Consider the following 20,660-nt stretch of genomic DNA (forward strand, 5'->3'; position numbering starts at 1 on the left):
AATCATTTATGTTCATTGAACACATATGTCCATTTATAATTATATGCATTGTATATTTGTATAGGTATTATTGCAGCAAAATCATGAGCAAAGAATAATAAAATAATTCACTTGACAGCGAATTGGAGTATTACGTGCAACAACGCTATTTTTTTACGTTATTTATTCTATTGAAGGCGATAGAATGCAAATTAATGTTACGAAACTAAGCTCAAAAAGTAAGAAAAGTTTATACTAGAAATATGTTATCACGATAGTTCCAAATACAAATGTTGATAGTGTTTAACAGCAATGAACTAAAGACAATTCAAGAACAAGGATTTGACGTGGTTCGTCAATAGACTACATCCACGGAAGAACACGCACTCAATCTTTATTCACAATCGCAGTCTGGAAACAATACACTGAGATGAACTACAAGAATAGAAGCATAAGAACAAGACTCAATCGCAATATAAGAATCTTAGCAGCTACAAGAAACTGAACTCTCAAGGATCAGAATTCAGCTGATCTTCTTCTTCTTTCTCTCGTGTTTTTCACTCTCTGTGTCTTACCAGGATTTGCCCTTTTCCCCCTTTTTAGTTTTCAGATCAATGGCTCAGATTAGAGTAGCAATCAGATTCAATCCCCACTGTTGATGACTCCAAACTAATCTCCACCGTTGATGACTCCAACTAAAATCAAAACCCAAGCTGCCTTGCTCTTGTGAATTTCAGGGACATAACATTTCCTAACAACAAATATAAAGCAAAAATCGCAAAACAATTCAAATCCACCTCTAAATACAAGCCGACCCATACTAGCATAAGAAGCTAAAAAATTGACTGCCTTAATCCACATGCTTCCTGTTTCCATAATTGAATAATTAGATATTACCTATCCCAAATAACAGATTTTTTTTTTTTTTTTTTTGTGGGGGCTAAATAACGAGGTATTAAATATAGACTTTTCATAGTCCAATTAATGCGATTGATTTTGTTACAACAAAAGATTCAGTTAAATTACCCCTACGTAAGTTGGAAATTAATACCCCAACTCATAAAAAATATCATGACTCTTTCGCGATGATGAAGATTATGGCACAATTTTTTCTCTGAGATGAGATAAATAATAGATTAATGTTCTTATTGAGTTATCTATTCCTTTTTTCATTTCTTGATCAGGACAACATTATACTAGGACGTATTTTAGATCATTATTGAAGCCATATGTCTAAGATAGTTGAATTCCTGATTTATGAACGTTTGATATTCAAAGTCAATTCATGCATCCAGTAAGCGAATATTGATTGAGAGATAAGATAATGTATTATAAACTTAAATATTAATGAAAATACCTTATAATCTGTATTTTAGAAATCAAGCTCAATTAGGGGAGAGGGATGGCAACTAATAAGAAGTAAGGATACAAGATTTTTTAGGGTTATACTGGCATGTAAATACGCAAAATTTTATACAATGTATCAATGATAAATCGTCTATAAAATAATCACAAAGTTTTAAAAAAAAAATCAACTGTTCCATGATATATAACCAATTAATTTGGAGGAAAATTTGATGCTAAATTGGTGCACCTGTGTAAATTTTGGCGTTTTGAATGAATAGTAGCGTAAATATATACTAATGCAACCATATAGACAACTAAACGACATATTTTTTATTTAAGAAACTAAAAATAATAGCACAAATTTGATCAAATGTGACAATTGAGATTTTTTAAAATTTCATGATTTGTTCATTCAAATTTTGAAAGATAAACAAAAATTTAATCAAACTTCGTGATTTTATAGGCAATTAACTCGATCATTTGTAAATTGAACACTTATAGAAAAGTATAATAATACATACACTTTCGGTTATTATGATTTTATCACGAAATTACTAAAATACTGAAATTTTATTTTACCAAAATATCATTCGATTATACATGAATTGACAGAAAATTTATGTATCTTCATATCAATATATATCCTTTTTGTATATTGAAAGTAAAAGTGTCAGCTTGAACAAATTTGGTCTTTTTTACAAATTACTAATAATAATCAAGAAATAATGGGAAAATCTGCAAAATAAAATTTGAGATTTGCCTAATTTGGAAGGAATAGACGAAAAGAACATGATTTATCAAGACTTTTGTTAAAGAAAAACTGTAATATAGAATTTGGCCAACCGATGCGCTTGCATTCAGTTAAGATTTGACATTTTTTGAGCATATAATAATAATATAATTAACAGTTATACAAGACTTTTGAGTTTCGAAAATGAAATTATTTTATTCTTCCAAAATCTTCCCATGCCCAACCGCTAAAATAATTATATAGTATAATTATTTTAATAAAGTAAATAAAAACAAGAAGGTCAAAAGTCAAAAGAAAAACCGGAGAGCTCAATTTTAGTTCACTAATTTAAGTCTTATTGGAATATCTATATATAAGGCTTTCTGCGTGACTTTAATTATATCGTGATAGTAGTACTTTATAACTGTATTTTAATTCTTTGCGTTTATTTCGTTATATTAACCTTCCCGAGGGCAAAAAGTCTAAAACTGATCCATACTACTATGATTTATTAAATACGAATGTAAATTGAGTCGGTGAATTTATTAGTAGTATTAATAAACTAATTATATATAATTTTTGGTTCGATACAATGTAAAATTAGTAAAGTAAGAGAGGTAGATTAGAAAAACTAATTAAAATATTGTTAGTGAAGAATGAGTCACACCATATTGGAGAGAAAAGAGGTTTCAATATAAAAAAATGCATATTCTTATGGGACGAACTAAAAAAGAAAGAGTGCATATTCTTATGGGACGGATGGAGTATATATAACATACATAATCTATATGGAGCTAGTTCAAACAAAATACTATATTATGAAAAATTTATAGTAACTATATAGTATTTCACACCACGAAATGTCAAAGTGAGATCTTACATAAAATCCTATTTATCTATTTTATCCAACTGTAGCATGGTTGGCACGCGGCGTCACATTTTCAAATCGAACTCTTCAACTATTTGGTCCGAAAAATATTCACTTCACTATTTAACCGTTTCAATGAAACAAAAACAACGTGTGTTTTTTATTTGATGAAATTGATGCCCGTGCCCATAAAATAAGATAATATTGTTCAACATGACTCAAAAATAAAGTCTATCTATTGTTTGTAAATTGCAACTAGACCTATATTTTGGGGCGGCCGCTCGATTTCCGGAGTGAAAAATGAGCTCTTGGCTTGAGTTTTAAGTAAAACAAAGATGCTAAGTACCAAACTTATGTTTTCCTTTCAAAATAAATTAATACATGGTCATTATCAGAAAGGGATAAACCCTATCGGTGTCATATTGACTCATTCTTATATCTTCAAGGAAATTTCACAAGTCAACATTAATTTACTAGCAATTCATTTTGTGGGTAGGTTGGTGCATGGAATAAGATTCTTCTTTTTTTGTAAATGGTATTTTTGGAAACTTGTTTTAGATGTTAAAATTCATTAAACATATATTTTTTAAATTCAATTTGGATATAAGTAACAATACTAAAACTATACTCCATAATTTATTCAAATGATTACTTGGAATCTTTTTTTTCATTTCATTAACCGCGGATAGACTCACAAAAAGATCTTCATATAAATATAGGAAGAATATATATCGATCTGTATATGGCTATGATTCCAAATACAAAAAATCTCTTTTATTTTCTAGCACAGTTTCTCATTTATATATATGTTATGAACGTATACTATGTTTTACTTTTACTTATATAGGTATTTCATTTGATCAGTGGTAGAAAAAGAAGAAAATATATGATTACAATGGAAGATTTAAAATATTGATGTACCAAAGAAAAAATCAACGATTGCATTCATCGGGATAATAAACAATTAGAAACCATCGCGTTTCGTAAGACCCACGGCCTACGGGGAAGGATTCAATCATCAAAGTTGACATTCAAATGAATATTCAATTGCCACTACTCTTCTTGATCTTCTATCATTATCATTCTTGGCCTATAAAAGGAAACCTCCTACCACCTTAGTTTTGTGTCTCAAAATTACCAACTCCCAATAATACTAGGTTTTGAAAAACATTGCCCTTTTGTTTTGCTACGATGAAAATGAGATCTTTCTTCAGCATTACTCTTCTCCTATTAGCTTTTCTTGTGGCGGCGGCCGGTGCCAAAAAAAGTAAACCTCCCGTCAAGCCGGTCGGTCTAATACCAGACTACTATAAGGTTACCGGTACCTGTAAGCAAGCCGAAAAACTTGTGAAACAAGTTGTACAGGAGAAAGTACGAAATGATTCGACTTTGGGTGCTAAGCTTCTCCGCGTGCATTACCATGACTGTTTCGTTAAAGTAAGTACACTTTTTTTTTTTAATCTTGTATTTATACTACAACTATTTCATATATGCATGCATTAAACTATTTAATTACTAATGAAAAACTTGATTTGCGATTAAATTTGTAGGGCTGTGATGCATCGATACTTTTGAACACTGTGGGAACAAATCAATCCGAAAAAGATGCACGACCAAATCTGTCACTGGGTGGGTTCGAAGTTATTGATGAAATCAAGACTCGAATTGAGAAAGTTTGCACCCAAAGAGTGTCTTGTGCTGATATTCTCGCACTTGCCGCACGTGATGCTGTCTCTTTTCCGGTAAATTTGCGATTATAATTTTTTAACCTCCAACTCCAGATTCCTTTTAATTAAATTCTCTAATTAAGTAGTCTATTTTTCAGTTCAAGAAGCCATTATGGGACGTTCTGACAGGCAGAAAAGATGGTAGGGTTTCCCTAATCTCAAATGTCAACGGCAATTTACCCTCACCATTTTCTGATTTTGCAACCCTTCAAACCATCTTCTCCAATAAGGGCCTTGACATAAATGATCTCGTCGCATTGTCAGGTAACTAACTTACTTGATTTAATGATTTATTTCATTTTATTTTTACTATATTTGGTAATTAAGCTCTACATACTACTAATTCATTTCACTTACATTTTATTATAAAATTAATATATAAAAATAGGATGCACATTCTACTAACATTTTTATTTTATAAAATAAAACAATTACTTAAAATTCTGCGTCAGTCAAATATGAGACATTTAATACTATAGTTTAAATTGTGAAATACTAGTATAAGTGAATAAATAATTATGAGCGTGCAGGTGCGCACACGATCGGAGTATCGCACTGCGGCGCATTCTCGCGGCGGCTTTACAACTTCACGGGGAAAGGGGACGCGGACCCGTCGCTGGACCCTGCCTATGCGGAGTTCTTGAAGAAGCAGTGCCCAAACCCGGCGAGTCCAGCGACGGTGGTGGGCATGGACCCCAACAGCACACTCAGCTTCGACACGCACTACTTCACCGCCGTCAAGAAGCACCAGGGGCTTTTCCAGTCCGACGCCGCCCTGCTCACGAACGCCACCTCCGCGGACATTGTGCGCCGGTTCCAGTCGCGGGACTCGTTTTTCAAGCAGTTCGCCAAGTCGATGCTCAAAATGGGCGCCATCGACGTGCTTCTCGGAGATGCCGGGGAGATCAGAAAGGATTGCCGCTTCGTTAATTAATCCGGCCATCTCATTGTCAGGGATAAGTAATTTATTGTATTCAAATTTCTAATTGCTTTATACTCATTTGTCTTACACTTACTACTCACTATGTCTACATGTATTTGCCATCTAGGAATTTCAATGTGATGCAACTTTCATTTTCAGTGACCTTGCAAAATGCAAATTAAATATGATCTATAACTCGCTAATTACAGACTGAATTGATATTAATCACTAATCATAATTTATATTAACGAATCATTGGACACAGTGAAGACTGAGGAGGTTATTGTCGATTTTAGTACTAATAAATGACAATCGATCAATTTTTTTTTTATCATTGTACATATCATATGGATTTTCTTTACTAATAAAACATAATATTAGTATCATCGGGGTCAATGCACAAATTAATTTAAATATAAGAAGCTGAGTAGATTGTCGTAAAATGAAAATGAACCTTTGCTCCGAAATGGAGTGAAGCAGTTGAGGTCATGGGCTTAAAATAGGATACGTCGACATCCCAATCCCATGTGGATCCATAATTGTGCATATATATATATATGTGATAAAAGTGGAAAGCAAATTAAATTAGTTAAATTAATTAATGTACAAAAAGCTCAATCCTCCTAATATTAGTAAAATTTTACTGTACTATATACTTGGTGATCTTTGACCATCATATTAAGAATATCAACTCTATAATTTAAGCTAGTGGCAAGTGATCACAAGTGATAAGTTATTAAAGTTTCAAGGTTTCTCAGTTTTCTTTTTTCTTATTTTTTTGTTTTTTTTTTGGCATTAATTTTCCAACAAATAAATTTTAAAGATAAATTAAAGAATTTATACATCATGACCCTCAGACCTCAATGCTCAATGTATGCAATTCGACCTATCCAAAAGCAAGGGGCATATCCATGAGGCCTTATATGATTGGTATATTTTGATAATTTTTATTTTATATTTTGGTATATTAAAATTAATTATAGATCTAATACTATATGAGAATATGTGAAAAATATTATTTAACTGGATGGTTTTCAATTTTTTCCCTTGTTTTTCTTTTTTCTTTTTAAGTACATTAATTAATTGTGTGTTGGTTTTTATACTCCATATGCTTGTTACTAATAAATTTTAATAATTTTAAAATTTCATGTAATTTAATCTATAAAATTAATTATAATCCATATATTTATTGATTATGTGTGAAATGGAAAATATTTCATTAAATTGAGTTAGGGTCATTAATACTCCATATAGGTTAAGTTGTGTATGAAGCAAAGAGAGAAATCAATATTTTACATGAAAGTTGGGGGAGATAGTCTTAGGGTATAGACAAGTCATTAAGTTTAAACTTCTATTTTAGTTTGTTATTTTGCCAAAATGGTACATTCGACGATCATGGCCTCATAAAGATCATAGTAATACTTAAAATGGAAGGAGTGGACTTTCATGATTTCATCCCCAACGTAAAAAAGCAGCCCCTCTCCGATGCCGAGCTCATCCCCGTCGCCTTATATACAACTCCGCTCTCGTCGGTAGAATTATTTTCAACTTAACCAGTAAATTCCGTCATTATCATTTCCTTTTTCTCATCCAGTATTGATACCAATTACTCAAAAATGATGAATCTATGATGGAAGAATAAGATACTAACAAAATTGCGATGTAAATTGGAGTGTAAAGAAATGAATTAAGTAATAACCACTGTTTTGCCTAGAAATGAAATCGCGTCGGGAATTTTGTTATTGCATACCGAACTAATTTAGGAATTGGAAATAGATTAGTAGTGTAGGAGTAATTATTTAGGAAGAAGATAATATTCATGGCACGTCAGCCAGAGGCGGCACGCGTCTTGGCGGCGACCATATCGATTTCAGCTAGCGCGACAGCGTTGGCCGCTGCTATAGCAGCGGCGCGAGCATCATCAGCATTGTCCATCTCTGATCTGATCTCTCTTGGCTGTGTTGTGTTGTGTTGTGTGTTCTGTGTTATGTGTGTTTAATAATGTTGTATGAGGAAATAGTTATATTTATATACTCAAAAAAGAGGCTTTTTGACATAGAAAGGGAGACGACCTACAGTATCAGTATGTCGTAATCAATATTAATTCGACTATTATTATTGGGCCGTTTCTAAATTCTACTAATAATCCCAACCTAGTGGTTGCTTAATTTTTCACAATGCTATCTTAACAGCTCTAATTAGCACAACTTTTTTTTGAAGAGATTTTTTTTTTGCGTTTAGTCATTGTCTCCAAACGAAAATGGTAGAAGTATATTAGGAGTTGTAAGATATGACAATAAAGCATTTTGCTGATTAGAATATATTGTATTAGCATTACTTTTTTTTTTAGTATTCGCTTTTTATTAATTAAACTCACTTTTGATCAAAATATTAATTAAATTTCGTAATAATTTATACTTTTAAAAATAAGATTTAGTATATAATAACTAATTATACTCCCATGGTAGCTGGAAGTTCAGCGGCAATAATCGATTGGAGAGTTAAATAAAAGGGAACAATGGAAGGTTAAAAAACTAACCCAAACCGAAACCTAGGTGAACCCAATTCGAAATTCAAATTACTTCTTTCGTCCAATAAAAATATAAAGAATTGATACAGACACGTGAATTAAGAAAAAATTAATAAAGTAAGAGAAATATGGAAAAGACTAGTTAAAATAGTATTAGTGGATAGGAAAACCCACATTATTAGTACTACCCTCTTCGTCTCACAATAAGAGTCACACTCTGTCATTTTGGTCTGTCCCACAATAAGAATTACACTTCATTTTTACTATCAATGGTAAGTAGGTCACACATTCCACTAAGTCACTTAATTCACATTCTATTATAAAATCAATATAAAAATTGGATCAAATATTTCACTAATTTTTCCAACCGCTATTCTTTACATTTCTTAAAACCCGTGCTCATAATAAGAGTGACTCATATTGTGGGACGGAGGGAGCAGTATTTAATGGTGGTATAAGTTGTAAATAAGTTGATGTATATGTGAAATAAATCGGGATAACTTTCCGAAAATGGAATGCACAAGATATCAGGCCAATTGGGATAACTTTGCCATTTATAGTAATTACGATCTAGGTTTCCTATTCGCGGCGACCAAAATGGAAAAACGGGACTCCTATTCGCGGATAGAGGAAGTATTAATTACCACTATCCAAGATATCAGACCAATTGGGTTGCAAAAAATCTGCTCCATTTAATAAATCAAAGTAGTGTATAATTATCAACGTATGCCGTATATTATATACAGAGATTAAGAAATAAAGAATCACCAAGACTTCGTCTTTCTGTAGATAGCAATAAAAACGTGTCTATGCTTAAGATTCTTTCAGTGCTTTATCTCATCATTATCACTAGTTTATCGCGAGGTAAAAAAAAAAATTTGGATGGACACTACAATCTTTCGCAATAGATAGTCAAAACCTATTAGGCCGAGAAAATATTTTACTTCTGCAAGGTACCGACTGAGTCACCTATTGTGAGGACATGTTTCAATTCGCAGCCTTCAATGTAGAAGACTTAGATTGATTTCACTTTCCGGCATTTTAATTAATACTCCCCCCATCACATAAAAGTATGTATTTTTTTTTCTAATCTTGGAAACTCTTTTTTGAGACTCATTCTCCACTAATAATACATTAATTACTTTTCTTTCAACCGCATTTTTAATTTACTTAAAACCCCTATTCAAAAGTGCATATTTCTTGTAAGACCGATGGAATATTATTAGAACGGTTGACGAATAATGATCATTAAAGTAAAATACAATAAAAAAGTGAATAGGAAACACAGTTTTGCAATATAAAAGAATCCAATAATTCAAAGAATTTGTATAAAAATTAAATGAAATAAAGTATATTAGTATTGTTTTGCATAAATAAACTTGTGATTTATGTGAAGTCCAAATCTGAATAAGTGCATACAAAACGTAATTATTTATGGGAAATTGGTCTCTAAAATCATGAACTTTGTCTAAAATTTGGTATTTCCCATGAACTTTGAAATTGGTATATAATATCACGAACTTTGCATTTTGTTTGGTATTTCCCACGGCATGTCTATTACTATATTTGACTAACTTACGAGGTTTTTTCATCATACTTCACACAATTAAATCAACGTGATTTTCAACGTAACTTTTTATCCTACATGTTATGAACTTAAAAAGTGGTTCAAAATATTATAAAACATATCACGGTTGCCTATGTTAAATAAGATTTTGATGAAAATATCTTATTTGAGTGAGTTTGGGAAATACCAAACAAAATGCAAAGTTCGTGATATTATATACCAATTTCAAAGTTTATGGAAAATACCAAATTTTAGGTAAAGTTCATGATTTTAGAGACCAATTTCCCATTATTTATATAGTAAAAATAACAATTAATCAAAAATGCCTCATCTGCTCGAATTATTTCAACTCTGTCTCCCCGAATCTCACTCATCGCTTTGACAAGTAGAAAAATGCTGTAAATATCGCAATCGGAAACGTCAAAATGCTAAGCGGCTGCTACATCAGAGCTCTCTGGATTTTGAACAATCAGGACTTTGTAATTTTCTCCAGGTATTTCGTGTTCGGATTAATTTTTCAGTGTCAAATCGATTGATGAATGTGAAGCTTATAATTTCTGCGGATGAATATGTATCAGGAAATTCCCGGTGGTTGAAAAGCGGTGGCGCGTGGCTTGTGAGAAGGAAAGCACCGATGATTTCAAGTATCATATGTTACCTAACGATTCGGACTTCAGTGGTGCTTTTAGCGACCGTAAGAAGCGGTTAGTTCATACCTGCTGATTTTAGTGCCAACCTCTTAATTTGATGATTTTCAAATCGGAATTCTCGATCAATTATACTGTGTTTTCATTTTTATAATTTTTGTGAACCATGGTGAATGTTTGTTATATGTGTGTTACTAAGGTTTCTTTTAGTCATTATCTAAGACATTCGGTCTCCCTTTTGCTTGACTTGGTAAAAGCACCAAAAATATCGTTCATTTGCTGATGGGCAGAAATTTTTGTGGTTTTCGGTTTACTGATTCCTTAAGATGATTAGCTAAGACTCTCATGTCATAATGTAATTGCTGAAGCTTTTAATAAATTCCAGCATTGGCATATTTGGTTGAGGTAATATATTCCAGATAATACTACGTAGATGCTGTAACTAGTTACATTATTGATAGCAATTAGCAAAGACTGATGTGCTTATCTGCTGAAAACGCATAACAATTATTGTATCTTCATAGTTAATGTATTATGAGTTGAGTGTCTATCTAGTTGCAAAATAATGTAGGTAGGCATCGTTGGCAAGAAGAACTTTCTGTTGTTTCTTGTTTTTATTTAGTAATTTAGAAAGTAATATACTGCAACTACTAGATAATCTCTCTCAGCAAAGTAATTTTTAGTAAGAGTTTTGCTGATTATTTTTTCATAAATTCCATTCCTGGATCAAGTTCATCTTTAATAGTTCAACTTTTACTGGTAGAATATTGGAGACAACACTGCTATCATGAGGGATCTTTGTCATTTGATTTCTTGCTTTGCCCCTGCTTTACACTATTATACGTGAAGAATTTTTTATTCTACTTTTAGTGTACTCATTGAGTATAATTCTGATGATTGTAACTATTTCACAAAATAATGAAGGGAGGGCTCAGCTCGAGGGTTTGGTGTACGTGTGAGCCAATCTGTTAAAGGATCAGATTCATGGGTTGATGATCCAATTACTCGTCATGTAATAAGCTTGTACATTAACAAAGAAGAAGGGGAGGGTAATCTCCTGTGGCCCCTGGTCCTACATATTAAGGGCCCATATTCTATTCTTATATTGCCTTTGGTAGAACCTCGTCATTTGAAGTCCTACTCAAGGATGTGTAATACATCAGACTGTGGAAATGCTATTGGGGCTGATGAGAGTTTGTCTTCACTCCTCTTGGATCTTCCATCCATCACAGGGTATGGTAAGTTGTAATTTTTCATTCTTGATTATCCTCTGTTTCTGTAGCAGTCTGTTTGCTCTGATTAATATCAGGATTTTTATATGTGATCTGGCTAATAAACTTGTAGAGAACATGTGTTCTTATATGGGGCATGTGGTGGTGTTTTAATAGCCATCAAGTATTTGAAAGCTCATACTGATGATCTTGCCCTCTATTTTACTCGACGTTGTGGTGAGATAGGGCGGGGCTGGGGGGGGAGGGGGTTCATTGGACATCTTTCGAAATGTTTCTCCTAATGAATCCCCATGCCTCCCGCCACTCTCATCAGCACCCTCCTAATGCATCTTTTAAAGACTATTTTTTCGTCATGCTTTTATGGACCCTTGTGCCCAAACTATATTTGGTGTGAGCAATGAGCATGCTGCTTACTGAGGTTGTCATTTTATTCTGACCCTAATGTTGACCACCCCTTAAATTTTCTGAATTAGGGCGTTTGCTGTGGCACAAACAATCGGGGACATCGTAGTTGGTGAAACAATGGAGCCAGAAGTAGTTGTTGCTGCATCTCCCTCAGTTGGCGGGCTGCTCGATACCCTCACTGGTAGCATAGGAATTACCAGTATTTCTGCAAGAGCAAAACCTGTAGCTTTACCTGTTGCAGCTTCCACTATATCTGGGACTGCCGTGACCGGAGCTGCTATGTCTGATGCTCCGAAGATGGGATCCAGGCCTTTGGATAAAGATGTCCTTAGGTCGTTCATCAGCAGTGCAATGCCCTTTGGTTAGTAAATTTCTTTTGTGGTACTTCACTCTAAGTTCCATTTCAGTTTTATATTATAAATGCCCTATGCTAGTCTTATCATTTCATTATTGCTGTGTGTAGGTACTCCTCTCGATCTTAGCTACTCCAATATTTCTGCCATCAAGACAACAGGATTTTCTTCAGCCGACGTGCCTCCTGCTGATCGAAAGCAACCAGCATGGAAGCCTTATCTTTACAGGGGGAAACAACGGATTCTATTCACTATTCATGACACGGTCCATGCTGCAATGTATGATAGAGATGAGATCCCAGACAGCATAACCATTTCTGGTCAGGTGAACTGCAGAGCAGAGTTGGAGGGACTTCCTGATGTTTCTTTACCATTGACCTGGTTGGCTAGTGCCCGAGTTGAGTCGTTAACCTTCCATCCTTGTGCTCAAGTTCCAGAGCATGGTGGTGATAAACAGGCTATTACATTTTCACCACCGTTGGGGAATTTTGTCCTGATGCATTATCAGGCACTTTGTTCTGTTGGACCTCCCATTAAAGGGTTTTATCAGCTATCAATGGTCTCAGAAAATGAAGGCGCATTTCTCTTTAGGTTAAGCATCATGGAAGGTTACAAATCTCCTCTAACAATAGAGTTCTGTACAGTAACAATGCCTTTTCCAAGGAGAAGGGTTGTTTCTTTTGATGGGACACCTTCAATTGGAACAGTATCAAATACCGAGCACTCATTGGACTGGAGGATAATAACAAACACTCGAATTGCTTCTGGGAAAAGCATTGAGGCAACCTTTTCCGGGACAGTTAGATTTGCACCATGGCAAGCACAAAAAGTGCCTTCATCTGGATCAGCACTGATGGGTGATGAAGACAGCGATCTTGAATCAGAATCTAGTGGCAGCATGGTAAATGTTGAAGATTACATAATGGAGAAAGTGATTAAGGATCTTCCAGCAGCTGATCTAGAGGATCCTTTTAACCGCAAGGCATACAATTATGCTACAGTATGTGTTTTCCTTATTAAATTTATGTGCATGCATTCTTAGGTCACAGCCACCCACAGGAAAAAATTGTGCATGGGTAATATTGGTCTGTTCTGTCTGCTTTTTAGAAGATACTAATTTAGTTCTTGTTACTGATCAAATTCCAAAACTTGTAACTTGTAATGCCCCGAAAATAATAAGCTCAATGCATCAACATTTTACCAATAACTTGCTATAGTACAGTATTTGCACTCACTTTTTCTTTATTTGTTTGTTTCTATTCATGTTAGCGTTAATTTCTTTGTTTACAGGTTTCTTTCAAGATTATAGGGCCTTCATTCTCAGGAATCTCTATTGATCCTAAATCTGTAAGTCTTTTCAATCAATGCCTCACTCTAAAATGAGTGTTATCATTAATTTTGGGGGCTTTGATACTTACACTCAAGTGCTGTATGTAGGTAAGCATATTTCCAGCAGTTAAGGCACCTATTGAAGTTTCAGCTCAGGTATGTTTATCCGTCGTGGATAGTTTTCTTATGGGTTGTTGAAGATCTTGATAGGAGCATATTGATTTAAAATTAAATTATGAGGTGCATGCTGGGAAATTTCTGATTGTTTTCATATGAATTCAATAGGTTACTTCTGGGGATTATATTTTGTGGAATACTTTAGGAAAATGTCCAGTTGCAGCCACACCACAAGCTTAGACAATCAACTCAGGAGAGGCTGAATATATGCTGAAACTAATTTTGCAAGAAAAAAGGTTCATGTGTCTCTTGGTCTGCTCATTTGCCTGTCTTGAAAAATTTCTGTCATCAAATTAACTGTTCATGTGCAAGTACTGTGGCAACCTGCAACAGCATATTGGACTGGATTTTTCAGCAACTAAATGTCAACCAGATGATGATTTATATATTCTTCCCTATGATTTTGTTCCGAGAGATCTGAATTGATTGCTTGGGGAGCGTTGTGTGTATCTCCGAGACATTTTTCATTAGTTTTGCTTGGTTGACAGCTTTATGTGCAGCTCACCAAGAGAGTTTGTTTACTGGTTATGATGAGATGAACAATTAAGCCACTTGACTTCTCTATTTAGATGATGAATGTTGACTACCTTTCAGAGATATTTTCAGTTTTATGGCAATGGCATGATTGAACATTAGAATTTCTCTACTCAACCATAAAGATGAACAAGAGACGAACACATTATATTACACAAATTATATGAAGCTGAAGGTTTACATACAAAATGGCTGTTCGTCCGAGAACAGGGTGAGAGTTCCAAAATCACTATCAACACAATCTGCTCCATACCACCCATCCTCTATGCATATTACAACTCCGTCATAACTGTCATCATCAGGTACACACCGTTTTGCTTTGACAGAGATGCATGTATATATATATATATAGGTTTCACGTACGCCCATCATTCCTCCAAGGCGACCCGCGACGACCTGTATAAGTCGTACGGGGCCCACAAGTAGTCGACTGTGCATGGTCTCCGAGCGTCCAACCTAAGCCATGGTTTCCCCTTTCCACTCCAATGCAGCAAGCTGATAGGGCCAGGGTGGAGCTCCCTACACCTTCCTTCCAAGTTGTCACCCCCTAACCCATGTTGGTTCCACCTATGTTCCACCCCCTTTATATTCCCTGCAAATACAAGCAGGATCGGTGGCAAAGAACCCAATTGATATATCCTCTTATGCTTCTGCACCGCCATCCAGTCCTCCACCTTCCTCGTGTACCCTCCCTTCCGCCACTGATCCACGTCCACCACCATAACCCCCGTGTTGAAGTAGCACGGCCGCCTCCCAATGAACACACTCGCTAGCTGCCTGTCCGACCAGAATGCGTCCGTGAAGTAGCTCGTGAAGTTGGCGTGGCAGTACTCCGGCGCCGCCAGCACCTTCCCGCCCAAATCCACCCCCCAGAGCTTGGCGATGTCGTCGACGAAGATGATGTCCGAGTCCAAGTATATGACGCGCCCGACGGAGGGCGGTAGGATGTCGACCATGTAGATCCTAGCGTAGTTCAAGGGCTGGTCGAGGGCTTGTCGGACCGATTTCGATATCTTTCCACGGACCCTATCGGGGTCGAATTGGTACATCTTGAAGCTGAGGTAAGGGAATGTGGAGTTGATGAGGGAGGAGATTTCGGTGTCGAGGTGGACGGAGAGGAAGTGGAACGACACATTCTCCGGGCACGTCGAATGCTGCAGGATCGACAACACGGCGGCCATGGTGCCACGTATGTAGTTGGTGTCCAGAGGCATCACAACGTGGATTGCATGGGAGCTGCATGTCGCGCTGTTGCGGAAGGCAGGGGCCTCCCGGAACGACGGGAGGGCCTCCTGGAGGTGGATGTCCGTGGCCGTGGCCATGGCCGTATCGGGGCGGAGGAGGATCGTAGACATAGACAGGAGGCCCAGGAGAGAGAGAAGAGACAAGGCCATCCTGTCCCAAGATTCAGTTTGTTACAACGTCTTTCTAACTCTTTTCTTTTTTCATATATTTTAATATTATTTATTTTTAGTGAAAAGGAAGAGAGGCTCTATTTGGGAGGAAAGTGTGTCATGAAACCATTAGAGGATGGAAAAAATGGAGCTTGGGTGAGAAATTTTTATGGTATAAAGAGAGAGAGGAGAGAGAAAGTTGATGTCAAGATTTGTGGAGGAGGAAGAAAATCCGGACATTTGTTTTGACTTGTCTAAGACTGGTTTAAATTTGATTGAGCTGAAGGATGTATTTATCAAGGTACAAATGTTTTTGTATAGAAGAATGTATTTTTAACCATCAATATTTGGATATAATCTTTATGTTAATTCTTGTTGACACAAAAAGTCTTACATTAGTAGTTACCAACATAAATTTTTTTTTATCAATTCCAAACTACTACTATATGTCTGTATAATTTTATTTTTTTGTTTTATTTTTAAAAGTTAGGTCCAACTTTTATGGTAATGACTCAATTTTGACATTAATCAAAGTATAAAGAGGCAAACCTTATATGATCAAAATAGATACATAAAGATAGTACTTCTTTTGTCCTATAAACATAGAGGTTTTACGAAAGAGAAGGGTTCTAATAAACAATTGATAAAATAAATAAAAAATGAATGAATGTAATTAAAGTAGTGTTAATGGGTAATAAAGCTCGTATTATTAGGAGTAGTGTTTAGTTAACGGATAGTGGAGCTTATCTTTAGTCAGTGGATAGTAAGACCCTAAGGAGCCGTTTGGTAGCTATGTTTCGCCTAGATAAGAGATTAATCTGGGTTTATTTATGTGTTTGGTAGTTATGTTACCAAACATAGTAGCCCGTGTTTTGTATCCGGCCCGCACAAAGCCCACTGAAAATCTTATGTTTTAATTATATTTGTAACTACCCAAAATCCTATGTTAGTTATCATGGAAGCCTAGTTAATTTAGCAAAATACAATTTTGCCCATCAAAATTTCTAAACATTTAAACATTAATCATACAGCTTCTAATTTCTCCGAGTATAATTACCTTCTAAACATTTTTGACGCATTACCGTAAATTTTTCTAAACCTGTGCAAAAGTTTCAAAAAGAAAAATGAATGATATATGTATGTATTTTATTAAAGTGCGCAAAAGTTTTAAGAATAGAAAATTGGATTGGTGAACCGTAAATTTTTCTAAACCTGTGCAAAAGTTTCAAAAAGAAAAATGAATGATATATGTATGTATTTTATTAAAGTGCGCAAAAGTTTTAAGAATAGAAAATTGGATTGGTGAACCGTAAATTTTTCTAAACCTGTGCAAAAGTTTCAAAAAGAAAAATGAATGATATATGTATGTATTTTATTAAAGTGCGCAAAAGTTTTAAGAATAGAAAATTGGATTGGTGATTTAAAAGTATGTATATTCCTAATCCTATCTATCACGCGAAAAAAACTCAAATCAATTATCATTGTGGGAAATTTGTACACAGGGTATAAACTGCGCATGATTGGAGTTTAATTTCGGGTAATTACGTGATACTTAAGCAATTGCTGTTGTTTTAAACAAAAATATACTCCTACTATTTTGTTCAACCCACAAGCGCTTTAAACTTTAAAAAATTTGAACGTATAAAATTTGGCACCTGATAAAATATTTTCATATAAAATTTATCCAAAATAATCAGTGATTATTAATAAAATTTGTCCAAAATTATCAATGCTCACAAAAATAGAATACCAATATAAATATACATTTTTTGATAAGGAGTTAAATATGCTAATTTTTGTAAGGAGTTTAGCTTGAAAAGATGCTAATTTTGTGAGGAGTTTAGCTTGAAAAGATGCTAATTTTAAGCAAAAATATATAATTTTATAGGAATTATTAGGGGAAAATGAGGATAGTTTAGCAATCAACTTAAATTAATGAGGATAATTTTGGCAATCATAATTTTAATCCTTACTTGTGACTTAATGTACCAAACACTATAATAACATAACTCATAATTATCTTAATCTACCAAACATCCAATATATGTAAATTAACTAATCGAAACTATGATTACTATCATAATGGTATCATGTCTAGTCGAAACATGACATAGCTACCAAACGAGTCCTAATGATATACTCCCTCCGTCCCACAAAAGATGTCACACTTTCCTTTTTAGTTTGTCCAACAAAAGATGTCACATTTCCTCTTTTTTAAAAAAGTTCCTTCTCATATTAATTATAAAATTATATTTTCTCTCACCACTTAACACACAAAATAACATTTCCTAAAATCCCGTGTCATTTCCCAAGTGTGACATCTTCTCTGGGACGGAGGGAGTAACTCATACTCCCTCCGTCCACGAATAAGAGTCTCGTTTTTCCATTTTGGTCCGTCCATGAATAAGAGTCCCGGTTCATAATTACCATAAATGGTAAATAGCCCCACATTCCACTGGCTCATTCCACTCACATATCATTTAAAACTAATATATACAAGTGGAGCTCCTATTCCACTAACTTTCTTCCACCCACTTTTCTTACCATTTCTTAAAACCCGTGCCATTTAGAAATGAGACTCTTAATCGTGAACGGAGGGAGTATAATATTTCATCTATCCCATTTAAGATGACTACATTCTTGAATAGCACGAGATTTTAGATGTAGTTGGTCGGCGGAGTAAATTAGAGTTATAGTTAGTCATCAATTTAATTTCAAAAAAATACATTCATTTTTGCATTGTTAACCGAATTCCCATGTGAATATTTCTCTTTATTTCAGTCTTTCTTTATTTGTTTTATCTTCATATCTCTCATCAACAATCAACATTATACTGTCACTGCAGTGTCGGAGATACATCTGTCGGAGGTACTAATTCAGCAAATTCAAAATTGGTGAGTTTAAATTCATTTACTAAGATTTATGACGATACAAAAGATTTAATTGTAATTTATCAATGTCGATGATTTAAATGCTTCATACTCCAATATTACCCGAATATATACTCAACTTTTTTCGATCGTGATATTCTTAGCTTAAGTTCTTACAAAGTCAAATTATAAATAAAATTGGAAAATATTAATGGGTCTTAATCCTCCACTGGGCTTAGTTTAGATTAGGGCCTCTCCGAATAGATAATAAGATGGTTAATATGCCATAAAACTGATAAATGGGCTTCTACTTTTGCTTCATACTCGTATAAAATCTTGTCATATTATGTATTTTCTTATTTTGGTGATTAAATCTATAGTATGTCTCACTTTACGATGTTGATTAGATATGTACTTTATCAGAGATTACGTACATAACATAATTAAATCTAAGGTCGGTCTTTGCGTAGTAAATTAGTACACTTGTATCAATTAATGTATTGTGTGTGCATCATCCAACATATAATTGAAAGCAAATTAAAATAATTGAAATTTAATGATTGATCCCATTTGTGATTCATGCATGCAAAACTTTTTGTTTAAACCCCTAAAGACCTTAATCATAATGTTGTGTCCCATAGATTAGCTTATCGAATCTTATTCTACTTGATAACATATCTTCATGGATGTCTGGATTAACTTATTGGGACTCTATTAGAAAACATTTTCGTATCAATATGTATATATAGTTATATGGTGAGTATTATGCCAAAATTCTCTTTGTTACACATGATCGTAGCTAGAAAAACTGCCCTTAATATCCATGAATTTAGCTTTGGAAATGAGATTGCTAGTTATATAAAATTCATAGAGTTTTTTTTTACCAATACTCATTTTTTGTGATTTAGTGAAATATTCATAAATACTACTACTAACATAGAAGAAATCAGGAAAACATACTGTAACACCCCACTTTTTCGACTCTAATTTTAGAGCCAAAAATTTAATTCCCTAATTTATGACTTAGGAGACGAGAATTAATTGAGGAACGAAATTATGACCGGGTCGAGTTTAGGGTTGCGTTGGAAGTTTGAAAAGTCAAACTTGTTGATTATATGACGTGGCATGTGAATATTTGAATTTAAGGAATTATGTGATGAATTATGTGTTTATGGGTGAGTGAGATTATTAGGATATTTTTCCATAACCTTATTTTCTTGAATTTTCGAAAACCCCTCATTTTATTTGAGAAAATCCTTTTTCCCGGATTTAATTTAATTCTTGGGATATTTATCCAAATTAAATCCAAGACCCAATTATTCCCTATTTTAATGAGAAAAATCGGCCCCCACTTGTTCTAGGTGATTTTCGAAAATCACCTATATTTAGGAAGGAAAGAATTATTTTATTTTTAATTGATCCCTTATTGATTTCCTTCCATACCTCAAATTAAATATTCTAGCAAATCTTACCATACCTCAAGGAGATCTTGTCATATCTTATTTTAGTTAATAGTAAAAATCCATTCCTTATTTAATACCTATAGTACATGCCTATTTTCCTTTCCCAATGGGAGGATTTTTATTTTATTTTTCTCCGTGATATTCTATTCTACTCCGTAAAATATACAAAACAAAATCTTGGCTAATTAAAAGCCACCATTTTTGAAAATTTCATGCTTGAGCCCTAGAGCTTATTTTTGTTAATTTCCCTACTCCACAATATTTGTTTATTTAATTGTGGAGAATAAAATTCTTTCCAAATATTCCTACTTAATTACCTAAAGATTTTATTGAACCCTATAAATAAGAGCAAAACCTAACCCTAACCCTCATTATTTTCGCCCCCCATCCATTATACACGCCCCCTCCCTCTTTTTCCCTCACTCTCAAGTTTCTTCTACTTTTCTCCAATAATCCTTCATCCTTTGAGAAGAATTAGAGTTTGAGCCTCAAGATTTTTGAAGAACCAAGTCTCTACTTTGTTTCTACCGTTCGTTTTTCTCCAAAAAGGTACTCCTATATTAATTCTTCTTCATCTAACCGATTA

General features: G+C 34.2%; 2 protein-coding genes and 1 pseudogene across 2 annotated transcripts; 2 read left to right on the forward strand and 1 right to left on the reverse strand.

Annotated features, from left to right (window-relative positions):
* The first annotated feature begins 4,068 nt into the window (after positions 1 to 4,068).
* LOC125193731 (peroxidase 24-like) lies at positions 4,069 to 5,731 on the forward strand. The gene is made up of 4 exons (XM_048091597.1): positions 4,069 to 4,361; positions 4,475 to 4,666; positions 4,750 to 4,915; positions 5,182 to 5,731. The coding sequence occupies exons 1-4, from the start codon at positions 4,116 to 4,118 to the stop codon at positions 5,583 to 5,585; spliced, it is 1,008 nt and encodes a 335-aa protein (XP_047947554.1). The 5' UTR covers positions 4,069 to 4,115; the 3' UTR covers positions 5,586 to 5,731.
* A 4,272-nt stretch (positions 5,732 to 10,003) lies between these two features.
* On the forward strand, positions 10,004 to 14,422 carry LOC125196213 (clathrin adaptor complexes medium subunit family protein). The gene is made up of 8 exons (XM_048094634.2): positions 10,004 to 10,163; positions 10,249 to 10,374; positions 11,242 to 11,550; positions 12,023 to 12,315; positions 12,418 to 13,307; positions 13,598 to 13,654; positions 13,745 to 13,792; positions 13,922 to 14,422. The coding sequence occupies exons 1-8, from the start codon at positions 10,096 to 10,098 to the stop codon at positions 13,991 to 13,993; spliced, it is 1,863 nt and encodes a 620-aa protein (XP_047950591.1). The 5' UTR covers positions 10,004 to 10,095; the 3' UTR covers positions 13,994 to 14,422.
* Positions 14,423 to 14,435: 13 nt separating this feature from the next.
* Positions 14,436 to 15,881, reverse strand: LOC125196214 (putative galacturonosyltransferase-like 4 pseudogene; annotated as a pseudogene).
* Positions 15,882 to 20,660: the final 4,779 nt, after the last annotated feature.

This window comes from Salvia hispanica, chromosome 4, assembly GCF_029641045.1.
Source record: "Salvia hispanica isolate PSC_SH4W2 chromosome 4, Shi_PSC_v1, whole genome shotgun sequence".
Classification (NCBI taxonomy): Eukaryota; Viridiplantae; Streptophyta; class Magnoliopsida; order Lamiales; family Lamiaceae; genus Salvia; species Salvia hispanica.